General features: G+C 35.8%; 1 protein-coding gene across 4 annotated transcripts in view; it reads right to left on the bottom strand.

Annotated features, from left to right (window-relative positions):
* Positions 1 to 21,611, bottom strand: part of Pdss2 (decaprenyl diphosphate synthase subunit 2) — a 280,419-nt gene that overhangs the window by 68,017 nt on the left and 190,791 nt on the right. For all 4 annotated transcript variants that reach the window (XM_071613166.1, XM_071613167.1, XM_071613165.1 and 1 more), the window contains one exon: positions 17,814 to 17,888. In XM_071613166.1, the coding sequence (XP_071469267.1) occupies positions 17,814 to 17,888 (75 nt within the window). The remainder of the gene's footprint in view (positions 1 to 17,813; positions 17,889 to 21,611) is intronic.

The raw sequence follows: 21,611 nt of genomic DNA, 5'->3' as shown, positions 1-21,611 counted from the left end.
AGAGGGAATATTATAAGACACCCTTTTATGACCCAGTCTGAGAAGTCACATAACACTATTTCTGTGGTATTGTACTGGCTGAGTGCTCTTAAGCCAACTAAAATTCAAGGGAAAGGAACCCAGATTGCCACCACTGAATGGGAGACGATAGGAGGGGAGTCATTGAATTTTTAGCCCTTTTTTTCTTAAACCAATAGAGTCTGCTTTTGAAAAGAGTGCGCAGGAGCAACTGCATTCTCTGCTCCCTCTCAGTTATGCTTCCGGCAATAGTGGTGACATAGGAAATGGAGGAAGGCAGCCCCAGGGGTGAGCCTGGTAAGAAACAGAAATGTTAAAGAGGACTCCCAAATTGTTGGCTTGAAATCTGGAGGAATAGTGATGCTCTTCATGAAGACAGAGAACAGTGAGTGGTTCTGGAAGATTGCATCATATATCTGGTCTTAGATGTGCTTAGTCTGAAATGCCTGTAGACCTCCAAGTAGAAATACCGAGTAAGCAGCTATTTAGCTCTAGAACTCAGGAGTGATCTGGGATGGAGATAAAATGGGGACTTACTGGCATATAGACAGATGGTAATTGAAGGCTTGGGTTTCACTTTCTGAACAGTTTATTCTTGTCCTTTGATCAGAATGGGATTCTATTAAACAATTTACATGCTTAGCAGCGGTGTTTCATCTCTCAGGCAAATAAACTGCCTTTTAAGATGTTTTGCTGTGATAGCTGACAGTGAGTGACCTAGAGTGCTTTTGAATGGTGTATAAATTCAATTTAAAGATTTAACAAATAAAAACATACAGCAACTAGATCCACTCTAAACTGGAGGGTCTACTTAATCAAATGGGCTATTTTGCATACTAAGCTTTCTCAGTTACCAACAGCTTTTCTTCCTTCTCAATATCTATATTGATCTTCACTATCTTTGCATTTTTAATACTTGAACATTTAACTTCTAGTATATTTGCTTCACAACACCTTTGCCACTTTTGAACCTCTTTAAGTAAAAACATTTTGTGGAATTAAAAAATTATAGCTGAGCGTGATGATGCCCACCTGTACTCCTAGCTACATGAGAGGCTGAGTCAGGTGATGGCAAGTTTGAAGCCAGCCTGGGAAACTTAGTGAGACCCTGCTCAAAATAAAATAAAAACAGATGGGGATGTACCTTGTGGGTAGTTACCTAGTATGTAGGAAGCCCTGGGCTCAATTCCTAGTATTGCAAGATAAAAAAAGAAAAAAATATATACTACTACTTAAATGTGTTAGTATGTGCCAGGGGTTTTTATTTTTACTTTTAAATTGTATGTATTATATAAACTTTTAAATTAATTAATTAATTAAGTTTGGGTATTGGGGGATTAAACCCAGGGGTGCTTAACCACTGAGCCACATCCCCAGCCCTTTAAAATACTTTATCTAGAGATAGGGTCTCACTGAGTTGCTCAGTACCTCACTAAGTTAATGAGGCTGGCTTTGAACTCCTGTCTTAACTTCCAAAGCCACTGGGATTACAGGTGAGCACCACTGTGCCCAGCTCATATATACTTTTGTATGTTTGATACACTTCATAATTACAACAAACCATTTTAAAAGACTCTCAATAGTATTAAAATTGGAATAAATTTGACATTTTCATTTCTAACAAATGATTTAACATTGTTTTTACCTTGTGAAAAAAGGATGCCTAATAAAATTACAGATATTTATTATCATCATCACTACTGGCATCTTCAAAGTCTTGGATCTGTGAATGATGTAAGCTAGAACAGATGCCCAACAAACAATAAAACATGACGTGGTATGTTTTATTAGCTCGTTAATACATGCCTTGGGTACAATGTAAGGGACAGGCTGTAGGTAAATGGACCAATGAAATACACCCTGGAGTGTCTTAATGCTTTTATACAGCATTCACTGTCTCACTTTTAAACCTCTTAAAATATACATTTCCTTTTTAAAACAGGTTTTATGCGCGGGTGCGCTCGAGCACGTGCGCGCACACACACACACACACACACAGAATATTTTTAACTTCAAAGAAAGGAAAATAAACCTTTCTTTTTCTTTTTGGAACTGGGGATTGAATCCAGGGGAGCTTTACCACTAAGCTACATTCTAGCCTTTTTTAAAAAATGTTTTATTTTGAGATAGGGTCTCACTAAGTTGCTAAGGGTCTTGCTAAGTTGCTGAAGCTAGCTTTGAACTTTTGATCCTCCTGCCTTGGTCTCCCAAGTTGCTGGAGTATGCCATCATGTGTTACAGGTTTTCTGCCTGATTCTAAACTTTTCCTATTTCTAATCTATAAAATAAAAAGTTCAACATGAACACCTTTCCACATTGGTCAGATAAATTAGCTTCTTTTAACTCAAACACACTAATTCCCTCTGTCTAGTCAACCTCACTTGTTCTCCTTCACCCATTTTTATGGGAAGAGTTTGCAAAGCTGCTTGCAAAGAAGGTATACAGATTTGCAATGACTTTGTAGGGATTTGTGTAGATTTTTCAGAAAAGGATTAATAAACTGCAAAAACTTTAAAAAAATACTGTCATATTATGAACAGTTCTAATATGGCTTTTCTGAAACTCGCCTAAGTACTAAATTTTTGCTATGTACAACATGGAGAGGGTTGACATTCAGGTTACTTAATGCTTTCTACCACTGGAAGGTAGGACTTGTGTCCTCAGGCTAGAAGCCTCTGGTTAAACTCCTCAAACCAGCTCCCTAATGACAGGCTTAGCCTAGACACCCAAATCCCCACAGATGTCTAACACTGACTATGGTTTACAACTGGTAAAGCTATTCTTGAACCCAATAGCTTCAAACAACAATTGTTTATTATTGTTTATGGGCTTTGAAGCAACTGGCTCATGTAGGCTGGTGGCTCCACAGCTTACTACACATCTCTGGGTTGGCTCAAGAGGGTCCACTCCAGTTTATCTCATTCTTCCAGGACCTACAGGCTAGCCAGGGCATGTTTTTCTCTCACTGATAGTAGAGACTCAAGAGGGCCTTCTACTGGCCAAAGCAATTCAAATAGCTGAGCCCAGAGTTAAAGGACATGAAAGTACATCACAGGACGCTCCCACAGCAGAAGGGCACTGCAGTCAGATGGCAAAGGATGTGGATGTGTACATTAGTTATCTACGGCTACATATCTACATATCTATATAACAAATTGCACCAAACTCAGTGGCCTAAAGCAACAATAAACATTTATTATGTCTCACCAATTTCTGTGGATCAGGAAATCAGGAATGGCTTGCCTACTTGTTCTACCTTGGGACATCTCATAAAAGATTAGAAATGTTATATTATGCGAGGAGACTAAAATGATCGTGTGTAAATATCCTGTATTTCTCATTACTGCCTGTTACTTTTGAAACCATACTTTTGTGTGATGTAGTTAATTTTATGGGGGGAAATGCTGTTTAGAAGTTATCTGCATCAAAAAAAAAAAAAAGACTGTAATATGTGAAGCACAGGTTAAAAGATGGTCATCATTGACCCAATTCCACAAAACACACAGTAAGAGAATAATAAAATACGATACATAAATTGTAAATCAATAAGTTGAGAAGTAGGATACTTGCTCAACTCCTGGGTCCTTGCCCCACACTTGTTTCCACTGCCAACAGTTGCCTCTGCTGCTTCACACCTGTTTTATATCAACTCTCTTCCAGCTGGTCTCTCTGCTTCTAATTTCTTTGGTTTCCAATTTATCCTATTCACAGCTTTTGTAATAATTTTTATAACAGATTTTCTTACTGAATAAGATCCCATGGTAATATCCTAATTCTTAATATTTTAAATTCAAACTCCTCAACACAAATCTTCTATCCACTGATTTATTTATCCCCTTAAAATGATCACCCTTCCCCACCAAGGCCCCAGCATCAGCTTCCATTATACTTTTGTCTCCATCTCAGCTCTCAGTACACATACCTGATTGGTCTAGAAGAGCTGCTACAACATAATAGGCACTCAATAACATTAGTTGAATGAACAGTCCTTGAATAGTAACAAGGTAATCTTAAAACAAAGTTATAGGCTTCTTTCTTTGCTTTGCTGGGGACAGAACTCGGGCCTCATGCAGGCTAGGCAAGCACTCTACCACTGAGCTAGATCTCTAGCTTTTTTTATTCTGAGATAGGGTCTTGCTAAATTGCCATGGCTAGCCTCAAACTTGTAATCCTTCTGCCTCAGCATGGAGAGCAGATGGGATTACAGTTGTGCACCACCACACCCAGCTGGTTTCTTTCTTTAGTTTTAGTTGAGCCTATGTTCAAAGCACTTTCATGTGTGTATCACATGCATTTTCGTAACACCTCTCTGAACTCTAACCACTTTTATGTTCATCTTCCATGTTTCACCTTTCATATTCCTTGCACAAACTATGCCAGTTCCTCTTTCAGGTCTTGGCCTCAGTTCCTTCCTCTTCCTGGAAAATTCTCCCTCCCCCATAGCTGACTGCTTTTTGTCTTTCAGATCTCAACTTAGATGTTATATCCTCAGAAAGGCCTTCCATGAACATCAAATCTAAAGTAACCCCTCCATCCTTCACTACCATTTCTCCCTATTTAGATTTTTGCTGTGCAATTAGTTTTTAAACTATCAGTTATTTCTCTTGTTCAGTTACTTGTGTGATCACTTACAGTTGGCTTCTTCACTGAGATAAAAGCTCCCTCAGGACACAAATACTTTGGCTCACTAAGCACTTGTATCTCTGGGGCTTGCCACACAGCACATGCTCGAAAGTTCTACGAATTAATAAACGAATCTGACTCCCCAGCCAGTGCTCAACACCAATTTCTGACCCCAATAAGCAACATTTTCTCTTGATTTATTTCTACTACAGCTTTTTAAAAATTTATTTATTTATTCTAATTTGTTATACATGACAGCAGAATGCATTACAATTTATAGTACACATATAGAGCACAATTTTTCATGTCTCTGGTTGTACACAAAGTAGAGACATATCATTCGTGTCTTCATACATGTACTTAGGGTAATGATGTCCATCTCATTCCACCATCTTTTGCCACAGTCTGGCTGGGCACAAAATCACGAGCCACCACACAGCTTGTAGATTCAAACAGCAACTCTTTATTCCCGAACTCACACCAGCGGTCTACAATCACGTTCTGGGGAAATCCATGTTCTCTGCCCAAATCCACCCCCACTGGGCTTCTGTCTCCCAAAAAATACTGTCTGAATCCCGTGAGAACTCAAGGGGAACTCAGGCAGCGGGATATGCCCTATTCCCAGCAGGAATAATCTTAAACCTGGAACCACCCTAAACCCGGATAGTCCTAAACTGGGAACGCCCTAAACCCGGATCATCCTAAACTGGGAACACCCTAAACCCGGATCCGCCTTGGTCCTTGAGCAAGGTCACCTACATGCAATGTCACTGCAAAATGTCCTATTTCCACGAGTCCTTCCACTAAGCAACATGGGGTACGCTGGCAAGGAAATTGTCATACCTACTTGGCTAATGGCTCCCAGCAATCTTTCCTACCTCCATGCCCTCTCCCTTCCCTTTCCTCCCCTTTGCCCTATTTAAAGTTCCTCCATTCCTCCCATGCACCACCCCCCAATTTGGATCAGCATCCACATATCAGAAAACATTTGGCATTTGGTTTTTTAGGATTGGCTTACTTCACTTAGCATAATATTCTCTAACTCCATCCATTTACCTGCAAATGCCATGATTTTATTCTCTTTTAATGCTGAGTAATATTATATTCCATTGTGTATATATACAACATTTTCTTTATCCATTCATCTACTGAAGGGCATCTAGGTTGGTTCTACAATTTAGCTATCTACTAAAGCTTCTAAGACTCCACTTAGAAACTATCTCCTTCAGAAGTCCCTCTGAAACATGGCGAATCCTTAATGTTGCACTTTCTCCTTCATATATAGCCTAGACCATATAATTTACTATGTGGTCTTATGGGTGTTCTCCAGTGGTTTCTTATGCATGTTTTCTTCTGAACTGTACATATAACCAGATGATTGAGGGCATCTCTGAGTTTAAAAAAAAAATTTAATAGTATCTTTGTTTTGAATGCTTTAGGAGCACTTAGTATGTTGTGTGGAACAAAGCAGAAATAAAATATAAGTTTAGTAATATGTACTTTATTAGCACTACCTAATTTAGTTTTATGGTCAATGTAGAATTCATAATAACAATCAGAATCTAATGAAAAAATACTTTATTTAGATTTTTTAATTTCAGTCTCTTTATTATATTGGAATACCAGGAGACAAAAATTTTCTGTTTTCTGAGAGATGATATCTTCACAAAAATACGAGTTATATATCCTCTGGTTCCTGGGCAGACAGATGCTGAGAGAACTGGCTATTTGATGTTGCAGGTAGCTTTCTTACACTAGGACCCATTACATATACTTCTGTTTGCATGTGTTTTTTTTTTTTTTTTAAATTTTTGTGGTGGTGGGAAATGAACTCAGGGCCTGGCACATAATGCTAGGCAACTGCTCTACCACTGAACTATACCTCTGGCTCCTGTGTTTGCTTTTTAAAAAAATTTTATTGGGGCATTATAATTATAATGGAATTTATTATGCCATTTTTGCACATGCACATAATTTGATTAAGCTCATTTTCTATAGTACATGTTTAATTTTGAGAAAAATATTCTATACAAAAATTATCTATAGCATTAATAATCAAATAATGCAAACACAGAACACAACATATTTTTCTTTTGGTATCAGTTGAAAAGAAACAATGTCAAATTCAAAGTTCAATTACAGGAAAGCATGGTAGTTCTGACAGCCATTTCAACCTTCTTTACATATTCACCAATTTTTACCTTCCCAAATTTTGGGTCTTTGTTTATAAAAACTTATTTACCTATCAGTCTACAAAGATGATTTCCCACTTTACCTTTCTGGAACTCTTGACTCTTTCATCTGGAGAATCTGACAGCACTCCAACATTAATCTGACCTTAAACTAATCCATATTTCTCTAAAAGCTATCATCTTTTTTTTTTTTTACACAATACCTTCATTTTATTTATTTATTCTTATTTGGTGCTGTGGTTCGAACCCAGGGCCTCACATGTGCCAGGTGAGCACTCGACCGCTGAGCCACAACCCCAGCCCTAAAAGCTATCATCTTTTATGGCAACTCTATCATCATGTTTTTCAGGTCAACTAGGTACAAAACATTGATGTCATTTTTGATTTTTCACTTTGGCTGAAGTATCCAACAGACACAATAAATGAACACTTAGGGTACAGCAACACAAAGGCACCATAAAATTTACAGAGAGAAAATTTTATATTTGTTAAAAACCAAAACCAAACAAACTAGATAAAATATACGAAACAAGAGTCATAAGACATTTAAAATATGGCAATGAAAGATAGTAGTCTTTGAGAGATGGGAAATAAATGAGGTGAATCTCACAAATGTTTTTCATCTTATTGCCTAGAGAGAATCCTAGGTCTCAGTGGAGCCTGACAGTATCCTTTAATGGAAGAGATGAACCTCCATGTCTAGACAGGTCAAAGGGGCTAGAATTCACAGTGCAGAGAACACAGTATAAACAGCTGCATAGAGAGCTCTGGATATACACAGGGTCTCCCTAAAGCCTTTAGCTGAGTATAGTCATCCCTCAGTATATGAAGTTGAGGGTCATAGGAGCTCTTGCAGATGCCCAAACCTGCAGATGCTCAAGTCTCTTATGTAAAATGGCACAGCATTTGCATATAATCTACATATATCTTCTCATACACTTTAAATCATCTCAAGAATCCTTCAATACTTAATACTATGTAAATGCGATACAAATAGTTATTATACTGTATTGTTTGAGAGAATGACATGTTCAGTACAGATGAAACTTTTTTCCAAATATTTTTGATCTACAGTTAGTTGAATTCACAGGTGTGGAACTTGTGGATATGGAGGTCCAAGTGTATTACAATATATAGGCATAAAGAGACTACTAAAATCTTGGAAGATAATCACTCAGAAGGAGCAAAAGAAATAATCGCCAGAGCTCACACTTGGCTAGAAATAGTTCTGTTACACCAGAGAGGAAAAACTTAGAATTCACAGGATATCAGTAGAGTACTCAGAAAGGTTTTGCCTTAAAAGTGGAGAAATTCGCCTTAGACTAATTGCAACTCTAGTCCTGCCTAACAAGATTAAAGGTAACACTGAAAGGATTGACATATTTCCAGTAACTTGACTGCATTAATCTCAAGAATATTTACAGAGATACAAAAATATCTAGCATGCAACAAAATACAATTCACAATGTCTGGCACTCAATCAAAAATAACCAAGCATGCAAAAAAGCAGGAAAATACAAACTATAATGAGGAGAAAAATAAGTCAATTGAAACCAACACAGACATGACACATGATATAATTAGGAGATAGGGGCATTAAAACAGTTTTCATAACTATATTCCATATGGTCAAGATGCTAGAAGAGACACTAAGCATATTAAATAGAAATACAGAAGACATAAACTGGCAAATTTGGATGCACACCAATTAAAATTATTCTAAGCAAAGAAAAAAAAAAAAGGATAGAGCTTCAGTGAGCACTGGGAAATTTAAAGCAGTCTATTATGTACCTGGAGTCCTATAGGAGAGGAGAAAAGGAAAAACAAAGAAACAAACAAAAAAGTCTTTAAAGAAATAATGATTAATCATTTTTCCAAATTTGATGAAAACAATAATTCATAGATCTAAGAAGCTCAATGAACCCCAAGCAGAAGAAATATGAAGAAATAGACATGAAGATACATCATAATCCAATTTTGAATCAGGAACAAAGATAAAGATGATAGTAGCTTTCTTGTTGGAAGCAAGGAAAGTGAGAAAATAATGGAGCAATATTTTAAAGTACTAAAAACAAAAACAAAAACAAAAACCCCAGCAACACAGAATTCTATATTCAGTGGGCATATCTTTCAGACATATAAATATAAAAAGATTAATCTTCAGCAGGCCTGCACTACCATGGTAGAAGAAATCTTTTAGGAATAAGGGAAATAATATCACATGAAAAATCTGTATCAAAATGAGGACAGCAAAGATATTAACTGTATCAGTAAATATAAAGGACTTTACAAAATATAAATCCCTGTAAAGTATAATAAGTGTTTGATATAAAAATAAAGACAGGTGTGGTGGCACACACCTGTAATCCCAGGGACTTGGGAGGCTAAAGCAGGAGGATCCTAAGTTTGAGGCCTGCCTGAGAAACTTAGTGAGATTCTCTCAAAATAAAAAATAAAAAGGGTTGGGTGTATAACTCAGTAGTAGAGCACCCCTGGGTTCAATCCCCAGTATTGAACAAAATAAATATAATAACAATGTATTGTGGAATTTATAATATACATGGGATTAAAATGTATGACAGTGATAACACGAAGCCTTGGAGGGGAGAAATAGCAATAAACTTCTGTAAGATTCTTACTGTGAAAAGACACAATATCACTTGATAGTAGATCATGATAAATTAAAGATACACATTATAAGTTCAAACACAACAACTAAAAATTATACCGGATAGTTATAGCTAAAGATTAAAAAGAAAGTACTCAGGAGGCTGACTGAGGTAGAAGGATAGGGAGTTGAGGCCAGCTTGGGCAATAAATAGTGTTATCCCCTCTCAAAAAAAAAAGAAAAAGAAAAAAAGATGGTTTTATGAAAAACCATGTATTAGAAGGCAGAAAAGGGAAGAAAGAATAAATGGGACAAATGGAAAACAAGATGGTAGATTTAAACCCAACCACATCAATAAACACATGAAATAAAAACATACAAATTAAAAGCAGAAACAAGTTGGATGAAAGAACAAGATTTAGCTAAGTTCTGCATTCAAGAAATATACTTTAGGGGCTGGGGTGGTAACTCAGTGGAGGAGCACCTGCCTAGCATGTGTGAGGCACTGGGTTTGATTCTCAGCACTGCATATAAACAAATAAAATAAAGGTCCATTGACAACTTAAAAAAAAAAAAAAAGAAAGAAAGAAACACACTTCAGGGCTGGGGTTGTGGCTTAAGTGGTTGAGCGCTTGCCTAGCATGCATGAGGCACTGGGTTTGATCTTTGACACCACATTAAAAAAATATGCTTTTTTAAAAAAAGAAACACTTTAAATATAAAAGAGTAAAAATATGGAAAAATAAAAACTATAATAATTTTCATGAAAAGAAAGCTGGAGTGAATATGTTACTATTAGATGAAGTACATAACAGAGAAAAAGATATAAAGAACATTGCCAGGGACAAAAAAGGACAGTTAATAGTGATGAAGGGACCACATCATCAAAATAATATAATCAGCCTAAAGGTTAATAATGCCTAATAGCAGAGCTTTAAAACATATGAAGGAAAAACTGGTAGAACTGCAAGTAGAAATAGCATAATCCACAATTAAAATCAGAATTTAATACCCTTATCTAAGTAACTAAAGAAACAAGCAGAATGAAAATACTTGCAGATATAGAAGACTTTAGCAATGCTATCAACCAAAATGACTTAACTGATATTATAGAATGTTCCATTAACAACATAATATATATTTCTTTATAAGTTAACATGAAACATTTACACAGATAGATCATACACTGGGTCATAAAACAACTCAATAAATTTTAAATAACTCAAACCATACAAAATATGTTTTCTGACCACAATGGCATAATAAATCAATAACAGGACATCTGGAAAATGCCCCAAATACTTGAAAACAAATTAAACTTCTAAACCATGAGTCAATGAAAAAATAATCAAAAGGGAATCAGTAAGTAGTTTGAACTGAATGACAACGAAAAGACAATGTATTGAAAATTTGTGGTATGCCACTAACGTAGCACTTGGAGGGAGATTCAAAGAACCAAATGCCAGAAAAGACTTAGAACTAAGTCTCAAATTAATGATCTCTGCTTTAAAAACTAGGAAAAATTTAACCTTCCAACTTAAAAATCTAGTAAAAAGAAGAGGAAATAAAAGCAAAATAATCAGAGGAAAAGAGATATTAAAACTCAGAGTGAAAATCAACAGGGACAAAGTCAGTGAAACCAAAAGTTGGTCCTCTGCAATCAATACTGTTAAATCTCTAAGGAAAAAAAGAAAGACACAAATGGCCTACATCAGGAGTGAGAAGTGACACTGCTTAAAATTTTAGAGATATTAACATGACAACAAAAGAATATTGTGAAGAACTTGCTGCCAATAAATTTGACAACTTAGATGAAATAAATACATTCCTTGCAGGACATAAACTGCCAAAGCTTGCTCAAAAGAAACACATAACTTAAATTGTTTTATGACTATTAAAGCAATTGAATTTATAGTTCCAAGTATATAAAGGAATAAATAAATAAATATGAAAAATAAACCACCATAACCACCAACAAAACTTTCCTACAGAGAAAGGTCCAGAAGGCTTTACAGTGAGTCTAACAAATATTTAAGGAGGAGATGATACTAATTCTATACAAACTTCCAGAAAAAAGAAGAGAGAAAAATTCTTCCCAATTCATTCTGGGCCTGCACTGCCTTGACACACATACCAGACAAAGACATTACAACGAACCAAAAATAATAAAGACCCATATTCTTCACTCTATCAAAATTCCAGAAGCCTAGTTTGTGGAAATTGTTAAGCTAATTCTAAAATTCATTTGAAAACAAAAAGGATCTAAAATAATTAATACAACTTTGCAAATGAAGACTAAAGTTGAAGATTTACACTACCTAAATTTGAGATTGAGTATAAAGCTACAAAAATCAGGACAGTGTAATATTGACAGAAAGATGATTAATAAAACAAAACAGAGAATCCAGAAACAGACCCACACATGTATCCAATTGAGTTTTAACAAAGACATGAAGGTACTAAGCGGAGGAGATAGTTTTTTTTAACAAATAGTGCTGAAACATCTGGATATTCCATATGTTATACTTCCTACCATATGCAGAAGTTACCTCAAAATGGGTCAAAGATATAAATGTAAATATAAAACTTTGAAACATTTTTTTAAAAAGTGGGGAAAATCTTTGTAATGTTGGATTAGGCAACCATTTCTTAGGTACGATCTCAACACAATACACAAAAGAATAAATAAAATAAAATAAGGGTAACAAGATGTCAAAGTGGAAGAATTCCTGCAATCTCCAGTAAATCATCATAAAGACCACTCCTGAATTAACAGTTCCAAAGATATCTGATCATGTTCCTTTGTTTAAACACCTTTAATTCCTTTCTAGTTCCTAAATATGGCATTTACTCTACATTCTGGCCTTACAGGTCTTTCACTGTATGCCTATCTTTGCATTGTTTATTGCCACTATTTTAAAAATTCTTACATGAAAGAAACTCTGGTCTTAATGATGCTTCCTTTGTTTTCATCATGCTATTTCCTTTGTTTAGAGTGTCAACCTTCTTCAACAGACATCCTTCCATCCTCTAATCTCTGTCTCAAATATCAGATCATTCTTGATGCCTTTTCTGATTTTCCCAACCAGATGTGACTTGTTGTTTACATTTTCCTACAGTCATTTTTCTCAATGGGCAAAAACTCATTTTGCTCACCTTTTTAAGTATATTTTAGATGATGACATAGGGCTTTACAGGTAGGAGACAACTCATAACTTCTAGTGAACTGAATCATCTTATTTTTGTACTTGAAAACTATCTCAGAGTCAAAGGGAGATAAGACAAATAAATGGACAGAAGTTATCTTGCCCCATAATTTCACTGATTTTTTTTTTTGGGGGGGTGGGGGTACCAAGGATTGAACCTAGGGACACTCTAACTACTGAGCCACATCCCCAGCCCTTTAATGTATTTTATTTTAGAGACAGAGTTTCACTGAGTTGCTTAGGGCCTCATTAAGTTGGTGAGGCTGGCCTTGAATTTATGATCTTCCTGCCTCAGCTTCCAGAGACATTGGGATTACAGGTGTTTGCCACTGCGCATGGCTTACAATTTCACTAACTTTAAAACCAATTCTTTCTCTGGTTAATTTGATTCTTTAAAATCCTCTCATTTTCTTGGGTCTGGGCCAAGTCTATGAGACACAACCTCTGAAGAGTGGGAAGAGGTGCGTAGTTCCCCTTATTAACACTAACTTGACTCAGACACTGCCTTTGCAAAGGACCTTAGTTAGATTTCTTAGGAGCAAAGAGGAATGGGTGGGAAATAGACAGTAAAGTATCAGAAAATAGTTATACTTTGGGTCCTCCAGACTACCCCCAGGCTTTATGATTTGTTAGGATGATTCATGGTATCCAGCATATAGTCAAAATTAAAAGTTAAGATTTAAAAAAATTTGGAGAAAGAATCCAAAGTAAAACCAGCAAGGGGAAAGTCCCATCAGCTGAAATCGCATAGTCACATCAGGTGAGTCACACAGGATGTGCCTAACTCTACCAATTAGTTGTGAAAATACACAAGACATTCTGTCTACTGGGGGAATTTGTTGAAGACTCAATGCTCATGATTTTTATTGGTGCTGGTCAAGTAGGCAGCATTTGCAGAGCATGTACCAAAATTCCCAGAAAGAGAGCAGGTGTTTGGCATAAACCACATGGTCTACAGAAACAGTATAGGTACCCTGGGTCATTCTTATCAGAAAAAGGTGGGAACACGCCTAAAATCCACGTTCTCAGAGATGACAGTCACAGGCTAACTATATAGTAGGCTTTCCTAAGGAAAGTAATCATCTTCTGTAAAAGGATACATATGAAAATATTCATAGTTTTTAAATTCAAGAATCTCAATTTCAGTGTTTTTTTTTTTTTTTTTTTTTTTGGTACCAGGGATTAAACTCAGGGTCTTATTTAGTTGCTTAGGGCCTCATTAAACTGATGAAGCTCGTTTTGAACTTGGGATGCTCCTGCCTCAGCCTCCTAGCCACTGAGATTATACGCACGCACTCACTTTCAGGATTTTAAAAGACAGTGAAAAGTAAAGCAAAGATATATATACTAAGTTGTTATCACAATATTATGTAAGTTAGTTAAAAATATAAACAAAGCATCTAAAATTATAGAATGGCTCAATATAGTATACTAGAATTAAGAAATACTAAATAGGCATTAATATTTTTGAAAAATTCTAATGACAATAAAGTAAAATGAGATAATAAATTTAATATATATACAGCAATATCTCAAAAATGTGAGAAATACGAATGAAAACTAGAGAGAACCATATCATTTTATATATCATTACTCATTTCTGGAAGATGGTTATATAAAATGATTTTTATTTTCCTTTCATCCTTTTTCTATGTTTTAACTTTTTCATTTAATGAACATATATTTGCTTTTCTAACCAACAAATAAGTTATAACAATAAGATAATTTTGAAAAGATTTCAGTTACTAAAGAGTGGAACCAAAGTCAATTTTGTTAAAATGTAATATATTTAGCAGGTATGGTGAATACATGAGTGTTATACATAAGGCAGAGCTTATCTGGGGAACCCTTAGAATGGCAAATGACAGTTTAAAGTGCAATTTTTCTATTTAACCTGTTTCTTTCTTCAAGTAGTTACCTTATTAAAAACAGAGGGAAAATATTTTCTGATAAATGCTGAAAAAAGCACGACAGCTAATTTCTATTTTAAGGAAAAAATGGTTCATAAACTAGCAAATACAAAAATAAAAATATTTTTTTCAATGGGTGGAACAAAGTACTCTGCATGTTTTCATGGTTACAATTTATCTACAATGTTAAGTATTGGTAACTTAATCACATAAATTGTCACACTTTAAAGAGAATTAAGTAATCATAAACTTACGAACAGTTTGAGAAGGTGATTTCTAATGTATCTAGTTCCATTTTCCCTCACTTTGCTTTAATGTATCCACCTTAGGCATGTAGATACCACTCTACAGAAACCTAGTTTCCTACTACTCACTTCTCCATCACTGCATTAAGTTGCTATATAGAAAACAGACTGCTATTGTGTCCTCTTACCCCTAGAGAGAAGGAATGGTTTCCAGTGTATTTTAAATCCAAAGCAATTCTTTTGTGTACTGAATTGGCCCCAGGCTATGGAGGTTGTGCAACAGAGACCCACAGAGTTGGCCTCCCTTCCCACATGACCTCTGCTTGTGGCTGCTACCCTGTTAGTGTCCTAATATGAAAACCTTGAAGGCACTCCATGTGGGGGCAGTGCTCCCTCACTTTGCTTCTGAAGCAATTCCTGGACCAAGTTAGAAAAACCAAATTCTGAAAAGTCATTGCAATGGCAAGCATGCTTGGGGGCAGGGGTGGCGGGATGACGCAGAAATTTTTTGGTTAGGAAGGGAAATGTGGTTAACCTAAATTGAACCTGGGGCATAAATGAAGGCAGCAAGAAGCATTCTCACTGCTGTGGTTAAACTATGCATTTTTGTTTCCATTATTAAAAAAGAATGGTGCTTTAAAATGGCTTAACTATATTCTGAAACTTCATTGCTTAAATAAAGACTCAAATGTTTTAAAAGACTCTGTTCAGGGAGGTGGTAGGAAAAAAGGCCAGATGAACAAAGCATTGCTACAGATTTTTTTTCTTTCTTTTAAAAAAAATATTTATTTGTTTTTTAGGTGTAGATGGACACAACACAATGCCTTCATTTTTATGTGGTGCTGAGGATCGAACCTGGGTCCCGCCAGTGCTAGGCGAGCCCTCTACCACACAGCCACAATCCCAGCCCCCACTACAGATTCTTTTGAGTAAAATTTATTAACTAATGAGAGAGTCGGCAAATGGTGCTTTCTCAGTGGCTGTTCCCAGTATGAGCAACTCCCTCAAAGTCTTTGTTGCTCTCTCTTTTCTCTTTTGCAGGAGGAAACAGATTATATTTGAGAAAGCATGGACTTGGAATCAAAACACTTGGTTCAGATCTAACACTTAAACATTAACAATTCTAACAATTTTCAGATACTGTGCTTTCCTGCCATTCGTCATTTTTGAATTTTAGGCTTTTCCTCTATAAAATGAAATTACTGACAAATGTCTCCCTTTTCAGCCTAGGTGATTGTGAACAAAGAAGCATAAGTAAATTGTAAAGTGCTATCTAATCATTTATTATTGTTGTTTTTATTAGGTCTGCCTGACATATAAAAGTACTTAACAAATGTTCACAAAGTTATTAATGAACTGGGCTAATTATAGTAGATAAATGTTGAGTGGATAAATTAAGAGCCTAAACCAACCATAACACTTTCACTTAAAGATTAGGCATTTAAGCATAAAATATTAAGATCTTTTATTGAACTAAGTTGAATTCCTTGGAAGTATCCCAAGGGAAAGCAATGCCTCAACTCTCAAATAAGTCAGTCATCAACACATGATGAGACTTCAGGTGTGGAAGATGGAGGCTACCAAATAAAGTACAGTTAAGGTAGAGAGGCAGTAGAACAAGAGATTAAGAACCTGGGGTCTGAAGTTCAAATCCCAGTTTACAAGTTGTGTGGTCTTGGGAAAACCTTTTCTAAACCTTAGTTTTCATTATCTGCAAAATGGGAGTAGTAGTAGGATCTATGGCTCATGATTTTTATGAAGATTAAAGGAAGAAACACAGACAAATGGCTTACCACAATGTTACTTGTTTAGCTATCATCATACCATGTTACATACAAGGCGACTTTCTATAAATGAAACTGTACCAGAAGTCACCCATTTTACATTATGACATTGACCCTCAGTCAAAGTAGAGAACCATGCTTGTCTTTGAAAAACCCCACAGAGGGTCCACTGTGGTTATAAATCTTGTGAGGCCCCCACATATCAATATGCTGCTTAGGTAAGATTAGATGGGCCTATTGGGAACTGTGGTTCCCTGAATCAAATGTTAGCAGATGTTCAAGGTGCAATTCTTCATATTTCACTAACCACTCTCTGAACCATACAGAGTCCCTGGGTTATACTTAAAATTTTTTAAATTCAACTTGTTCATGCTCTACATTTCACTTCTAGTAAAATTTGTCTCTTTTCTTCAAATGGAAATGTTAATGTTTCATATGTGCATACATGCATATTTTTTCTAATTTGCAGTGAGTGAAATCTTGCTAATGCAGAAGTTAAAGAAGTTAGAATAATGAAACACTGAGAGAGGAGTCCCTTATAAATAGTATATAGCTTGGTAAATGATGGTGGTGGTCAATGAAGCAATTACTTCATACCTAATCTCCTATTGAAATGAAATAACTGCATTTTAAGGAAATAAAACCTAACCTTTTTTGAGATGTTCTGCTAAATGAGTCAACCCCCCCCCCTTAATTCTAGACCCAGAAAATTAAAATAATCCAACTATGCAACCATCCTACTTCTCATCACAGAGAATCTAATAATGTAGTAAATTTTGGATCTTGTATATAAAAGACATTCCTCCCCCAACTCACAGCCAGCCATATTCTTGGGCTCATGGTCCACTCTTCTGGGATACAGGAGCTCCTTCCTCAGGGGAAAGTCTCGGCCCATTCATATAGGCACAAGTTGCTTCTCCAGCCTGCCCATCAGGGACAGGGCTACCTGCTAGCTACAAGCTTCCCATGTCTACTGGGTTGCTGTAGATTGAAAAGACTGCAAATCCATCCGGAGGAGAAGAGGTTGTTTTAATTGGCTAAATCTGGCCTGTACTAAGTGTATGGTCATGAATTTGTAGCCAAAACACTAATCTTATTAAAAAAAAAAAAAAAGAAGTCACATGCAGTTTAAACATAAAACAAGATTGACATTTTTAGCTTTTCAATTCTAGTTTTGCCATGAGCATTTCTAACCTAAGGTTTTTACAATGACTCTGAAATCCTTACCTTGGCTGAAGTAGAATTTTCATGGTATACTCCTTGTACCAAGTCCATAAGAGCACTTGCTAAAAGTTCCACAACCTAAAAAAACAAAGAAAAAATTAGAAGAGACACTAAGAAAATATATCACCATTTATACCTCAGCATCCTTCAGAAGATTTTTAGTAAGGCAGGCAGGATTTGTGCTTGAGAGAAACAACAACAAAAAACAGGACTTATGTTCAAAGATCCTGGCAAATGGCACTGCCCACCTGGATATTAAAGCTGCGATCCAATTTTTTTTTTTTCAGTTATAATTCAAGCCCCCCCCAAAATCTTTTAAGCTTAGCATTTAACTAATGTACATGAAAATCCAGTAATAGCCATTTTGAACATGAGCTTAAATTTCAGATAACAAATTCGATCCTAACTCAATTTATTTTCTGCATGTTTATTTCTGTCAGGTGGATACTTTTTCAGTATTCCCATTCTGGGAGCCATTACTATGCTAATTCTCATACTTAATACAGAAAGAAAAGCAGCAGTAAGAGAATGGTTAATCTTTCAAATGTGTTCATTCTGTAATACTTAAAATGCACTATGGATATATGTGGTGTAGGGCCCCTGGGTCAAATGTTCTGCAAACACTGAAAATTTTTACAGAGCCACAATATTGAGATCATATTCATCAAACCTGTATTATTTTCAAGACTCAAGTAAAATCAAAAGCTTTGAACTTATTCCAGAATGTAAAACAAGCAGAAAACAGTAACTGGTCTCTCTGGAACTATGGCACAGTTAACAGTTTGTTTGCATAAAACATCTTAACACAAGATAATAAAATAGTGGTATTAATGATGATGTTCAACACAGCCATTTCAAACAAGCATTCCTCAAGGAAACCCCATCCGCTTCTTACGAAGTCTTAATATCTGGTATATTTAACTTCCTACATTATGCAGTCCTGTATCTGATTTCCACTCTTTGCTTCCTAAAAATTTAGCTCAGCCCTGATTGAATTAAAGGATTTTGTTTCAGCTTTTATCATTCTTGTAATTGAAGACATTATTAAGCCAAAGGATACTTCAGTCTCAGGTATTTGGCACTTCATAAACATTTTCTTTAGAGGCAAATTACATTAATTTGTAAAAAGACTTGCTTTAAAATTTTAACACATTAACATTTTTCTGTTTACGTTCATACTAACACATACAGGGCTGTCGATATGGTAATTTTGCTGATTAAAGGCATATTTTTTTTCTAGCTCTAGAGATGGGTTAATTTGTAAGACCTATACAAAGTCTTTTATATTTTAATCACATTGTTCTTTAGGTAACTAAATACTTAAGAAATATTGTAGCAATATGAGCTGCAGAGGAACTGGAAGGACAATGATCCTACAGTGTTACCAGATGTGTTGAGTTATTTAAGTGGGGAAGAGAGAAAAATGAATGGATTTTTTTCCTCCTGAAGGTATCAGATAAGCCCTATTCCCAAATCCAGGAGGATTGAGTATCGCCAATAGGTCTATGAAAGACTGTAACTAAAGGCACAGCATCAGATTGGATTACAGTTTATACAAGCAACATCCCAAGATTCCCCTGATGGCTGGACACATAATACAGATCAATCACTCACTAAGAAATGTTATGGTTTTGAAACAGTTTGAGCTCTAAGACCAGTGCTAGTAATGTGAAGAGGGATTTACAAAAAGAAAGTCCAACATGAAATGTCAAAATGATGGCTTGAACTTTAACAGTCAATCTGGCTCTGGATAACCAGAGTGTTCCTTTACTTCCCTGAAATTCCAGACCAGGCAGAAGCAACAAAAACATTTTGTTCTCTCTTTTCCTCTTAATATAATTAGCAAATATAGGCAGATCTGACTCATAACTTCATAATTATAAATGATCTGTACTTACAAGCAGAAATCTTCCAAATACCTCTATGGCCAATGACAATCATTAAGGAGAAAGTTTGGGACTTCTTAAGAGTTAACAAACTGAGGAAGAAAAGAGATTATGAAAAACAGTAATAGCCTAGGGGTGTTGAATGCATCCTAGGCCAGGATGACTTACCCAGGGCACCAATAAATCCCTACCCATTGATTGTTTTTTTTTTTTTTTTTTTTTGGTGCTGGGGATTGACCCTAGGGTCTCACATATACATTCCCACTCTTGAAATGTTTGTTCATTTTTAAAAATTTATACCAAATAAATGGTGTTTAAGTATTATCCTTTAAAGTTGCAAATATTTCTAGAAAGAACACAGGGCTACCAGTCACTCAAAATGTAGTAAGATCACTTAATGATCTGATCCTTTTTTATTACTTGGTTTACTACCTCAGACAATCACCTGCTTATATATACCTGTTGTATTTAAAGATGAGAAAGCATTTAGTAACTTTTTTCCCCCACATCAAAATCTGGAGAAATGATTTGTTCAAGCTACAAAAAGTAGGATCATGGCAGCCAGAGGAGAATCCAGAGGTCTAAAACCCCAACCTCCTTAGATTTCTTCAAGAGCAACCAAGAGAAAGATTCAAGAACTTCTGTCCATCAGGAGTAGGGAGCAAGCCAATGATTTTTACTAGAAAAAGAAAAGAGGTTAAAAGAGTCTCAATGTTAGCCATTTTTGTTCTGAGATTTGGGGCAAATTGTTAAGGTCTGTAAACAAGTCAGGATGGCGCCTGGCATTTTGCCAGAGAATTGTTAGCGTCTGTAAACAAGTCTAGATGGCGCCTGGCAAAATGCCAGAGGGAGTGGTTTGTGAAGTAACACCAGCGAGCCATTAAGTGTGGAGATTTCTTATTGGTTGACTGATGTATCTAGTTTATGCTAATTAGATAAGCTGTGTGGAATGTATAAATACTGCTCCTGTCCTGCAATAAACGGCTCCTACTCCTGCTGTATCCATCTGCACAAGTTATTCGTCACCCCCCGGTTATTTTGCTGCAGCCGGACTGCGGCAGCAAATCGATTCTGAGATCTGGTTTTCTTCAAGTATGATGTGAAGAAAGTTGGAAAAGATGATTCCTTAAGGTCCCTTCTGGCTCTAAAATTCTAAGCTTTTAGAAATGCAGTTCTCAGTGTTTATGATCAGACATTTAGACTAGGAAATAGTTTTTTTCACAAACTTTGATGGAAAATCTTTGTTCATGTTTTTACTCCTCCCCTCCCTTCCTCCATTCCTTTCTTCCTTTCATTCTGAGGATTGAACCTAGGGCCTCACACATACTAACAAAGCAAATGTTCTACCACTGAGCTTCACAACAACCCCTCATACTCTTATTTCATCTGTCAGCTTCACATGGACCTTTCTTTCTGTCTAAACTCTACTGATCACTTTCGTTGCTAAACATTTTTTTTTTCTTTTTAAACCCAACACCTCTTGGTTCCAATACCTAGAAATATAATAAAATGATTTCCATTTTTAAGCCATTATGACTGGTAGCCCATTTTACCAGCTAGCAAAGTAGGCCTAGTAGAGTCAATTAAAGGCATCATTACTGAATTCTGATCCTTGAAGGGCTCTAATGCTAGGGAATAAGTTAAATATACTGATTAGGAATGACATCAGGCTTAACTGCCAAATAGCATCAAATAAATATTGGCACTAGTTGGTCTTATTGCTTCCATCTCTAATGAGTAAATATGTAAAACATTTAAAGAGAAGCTGAAACATAAGTCTGAGTGTTAACTTATAATTCTTCTGTATATTATTACTCAGAATATTATTATTTAATATAAATCTTGGGAAGGTGAAACGTAAAGCATGGAAACCAAGATTACAGTGTTTTAAAAATTGTATACCCAAATATTTTGG

This window comes from Marmota flaviventris, chromosome 6 (assembly GCF_047511675.1).
Source record: "Marmota flaviventris isolate mMarFla1 chromosome 6, mMarFla1.hap1, whole genome shotgun sequence".
In the NCBI taxonomy this organism is placed as follows: Eukaryota; Metazoa; Chordata; class Mammalia; order Rodentia; family Sciuridae; genus Marmota; species Marmota flaviventris.
Note: the sequence above shows the minus strand (reverse complement) of the source record. Positions and strands in the feature narration are given on the sequence as shown.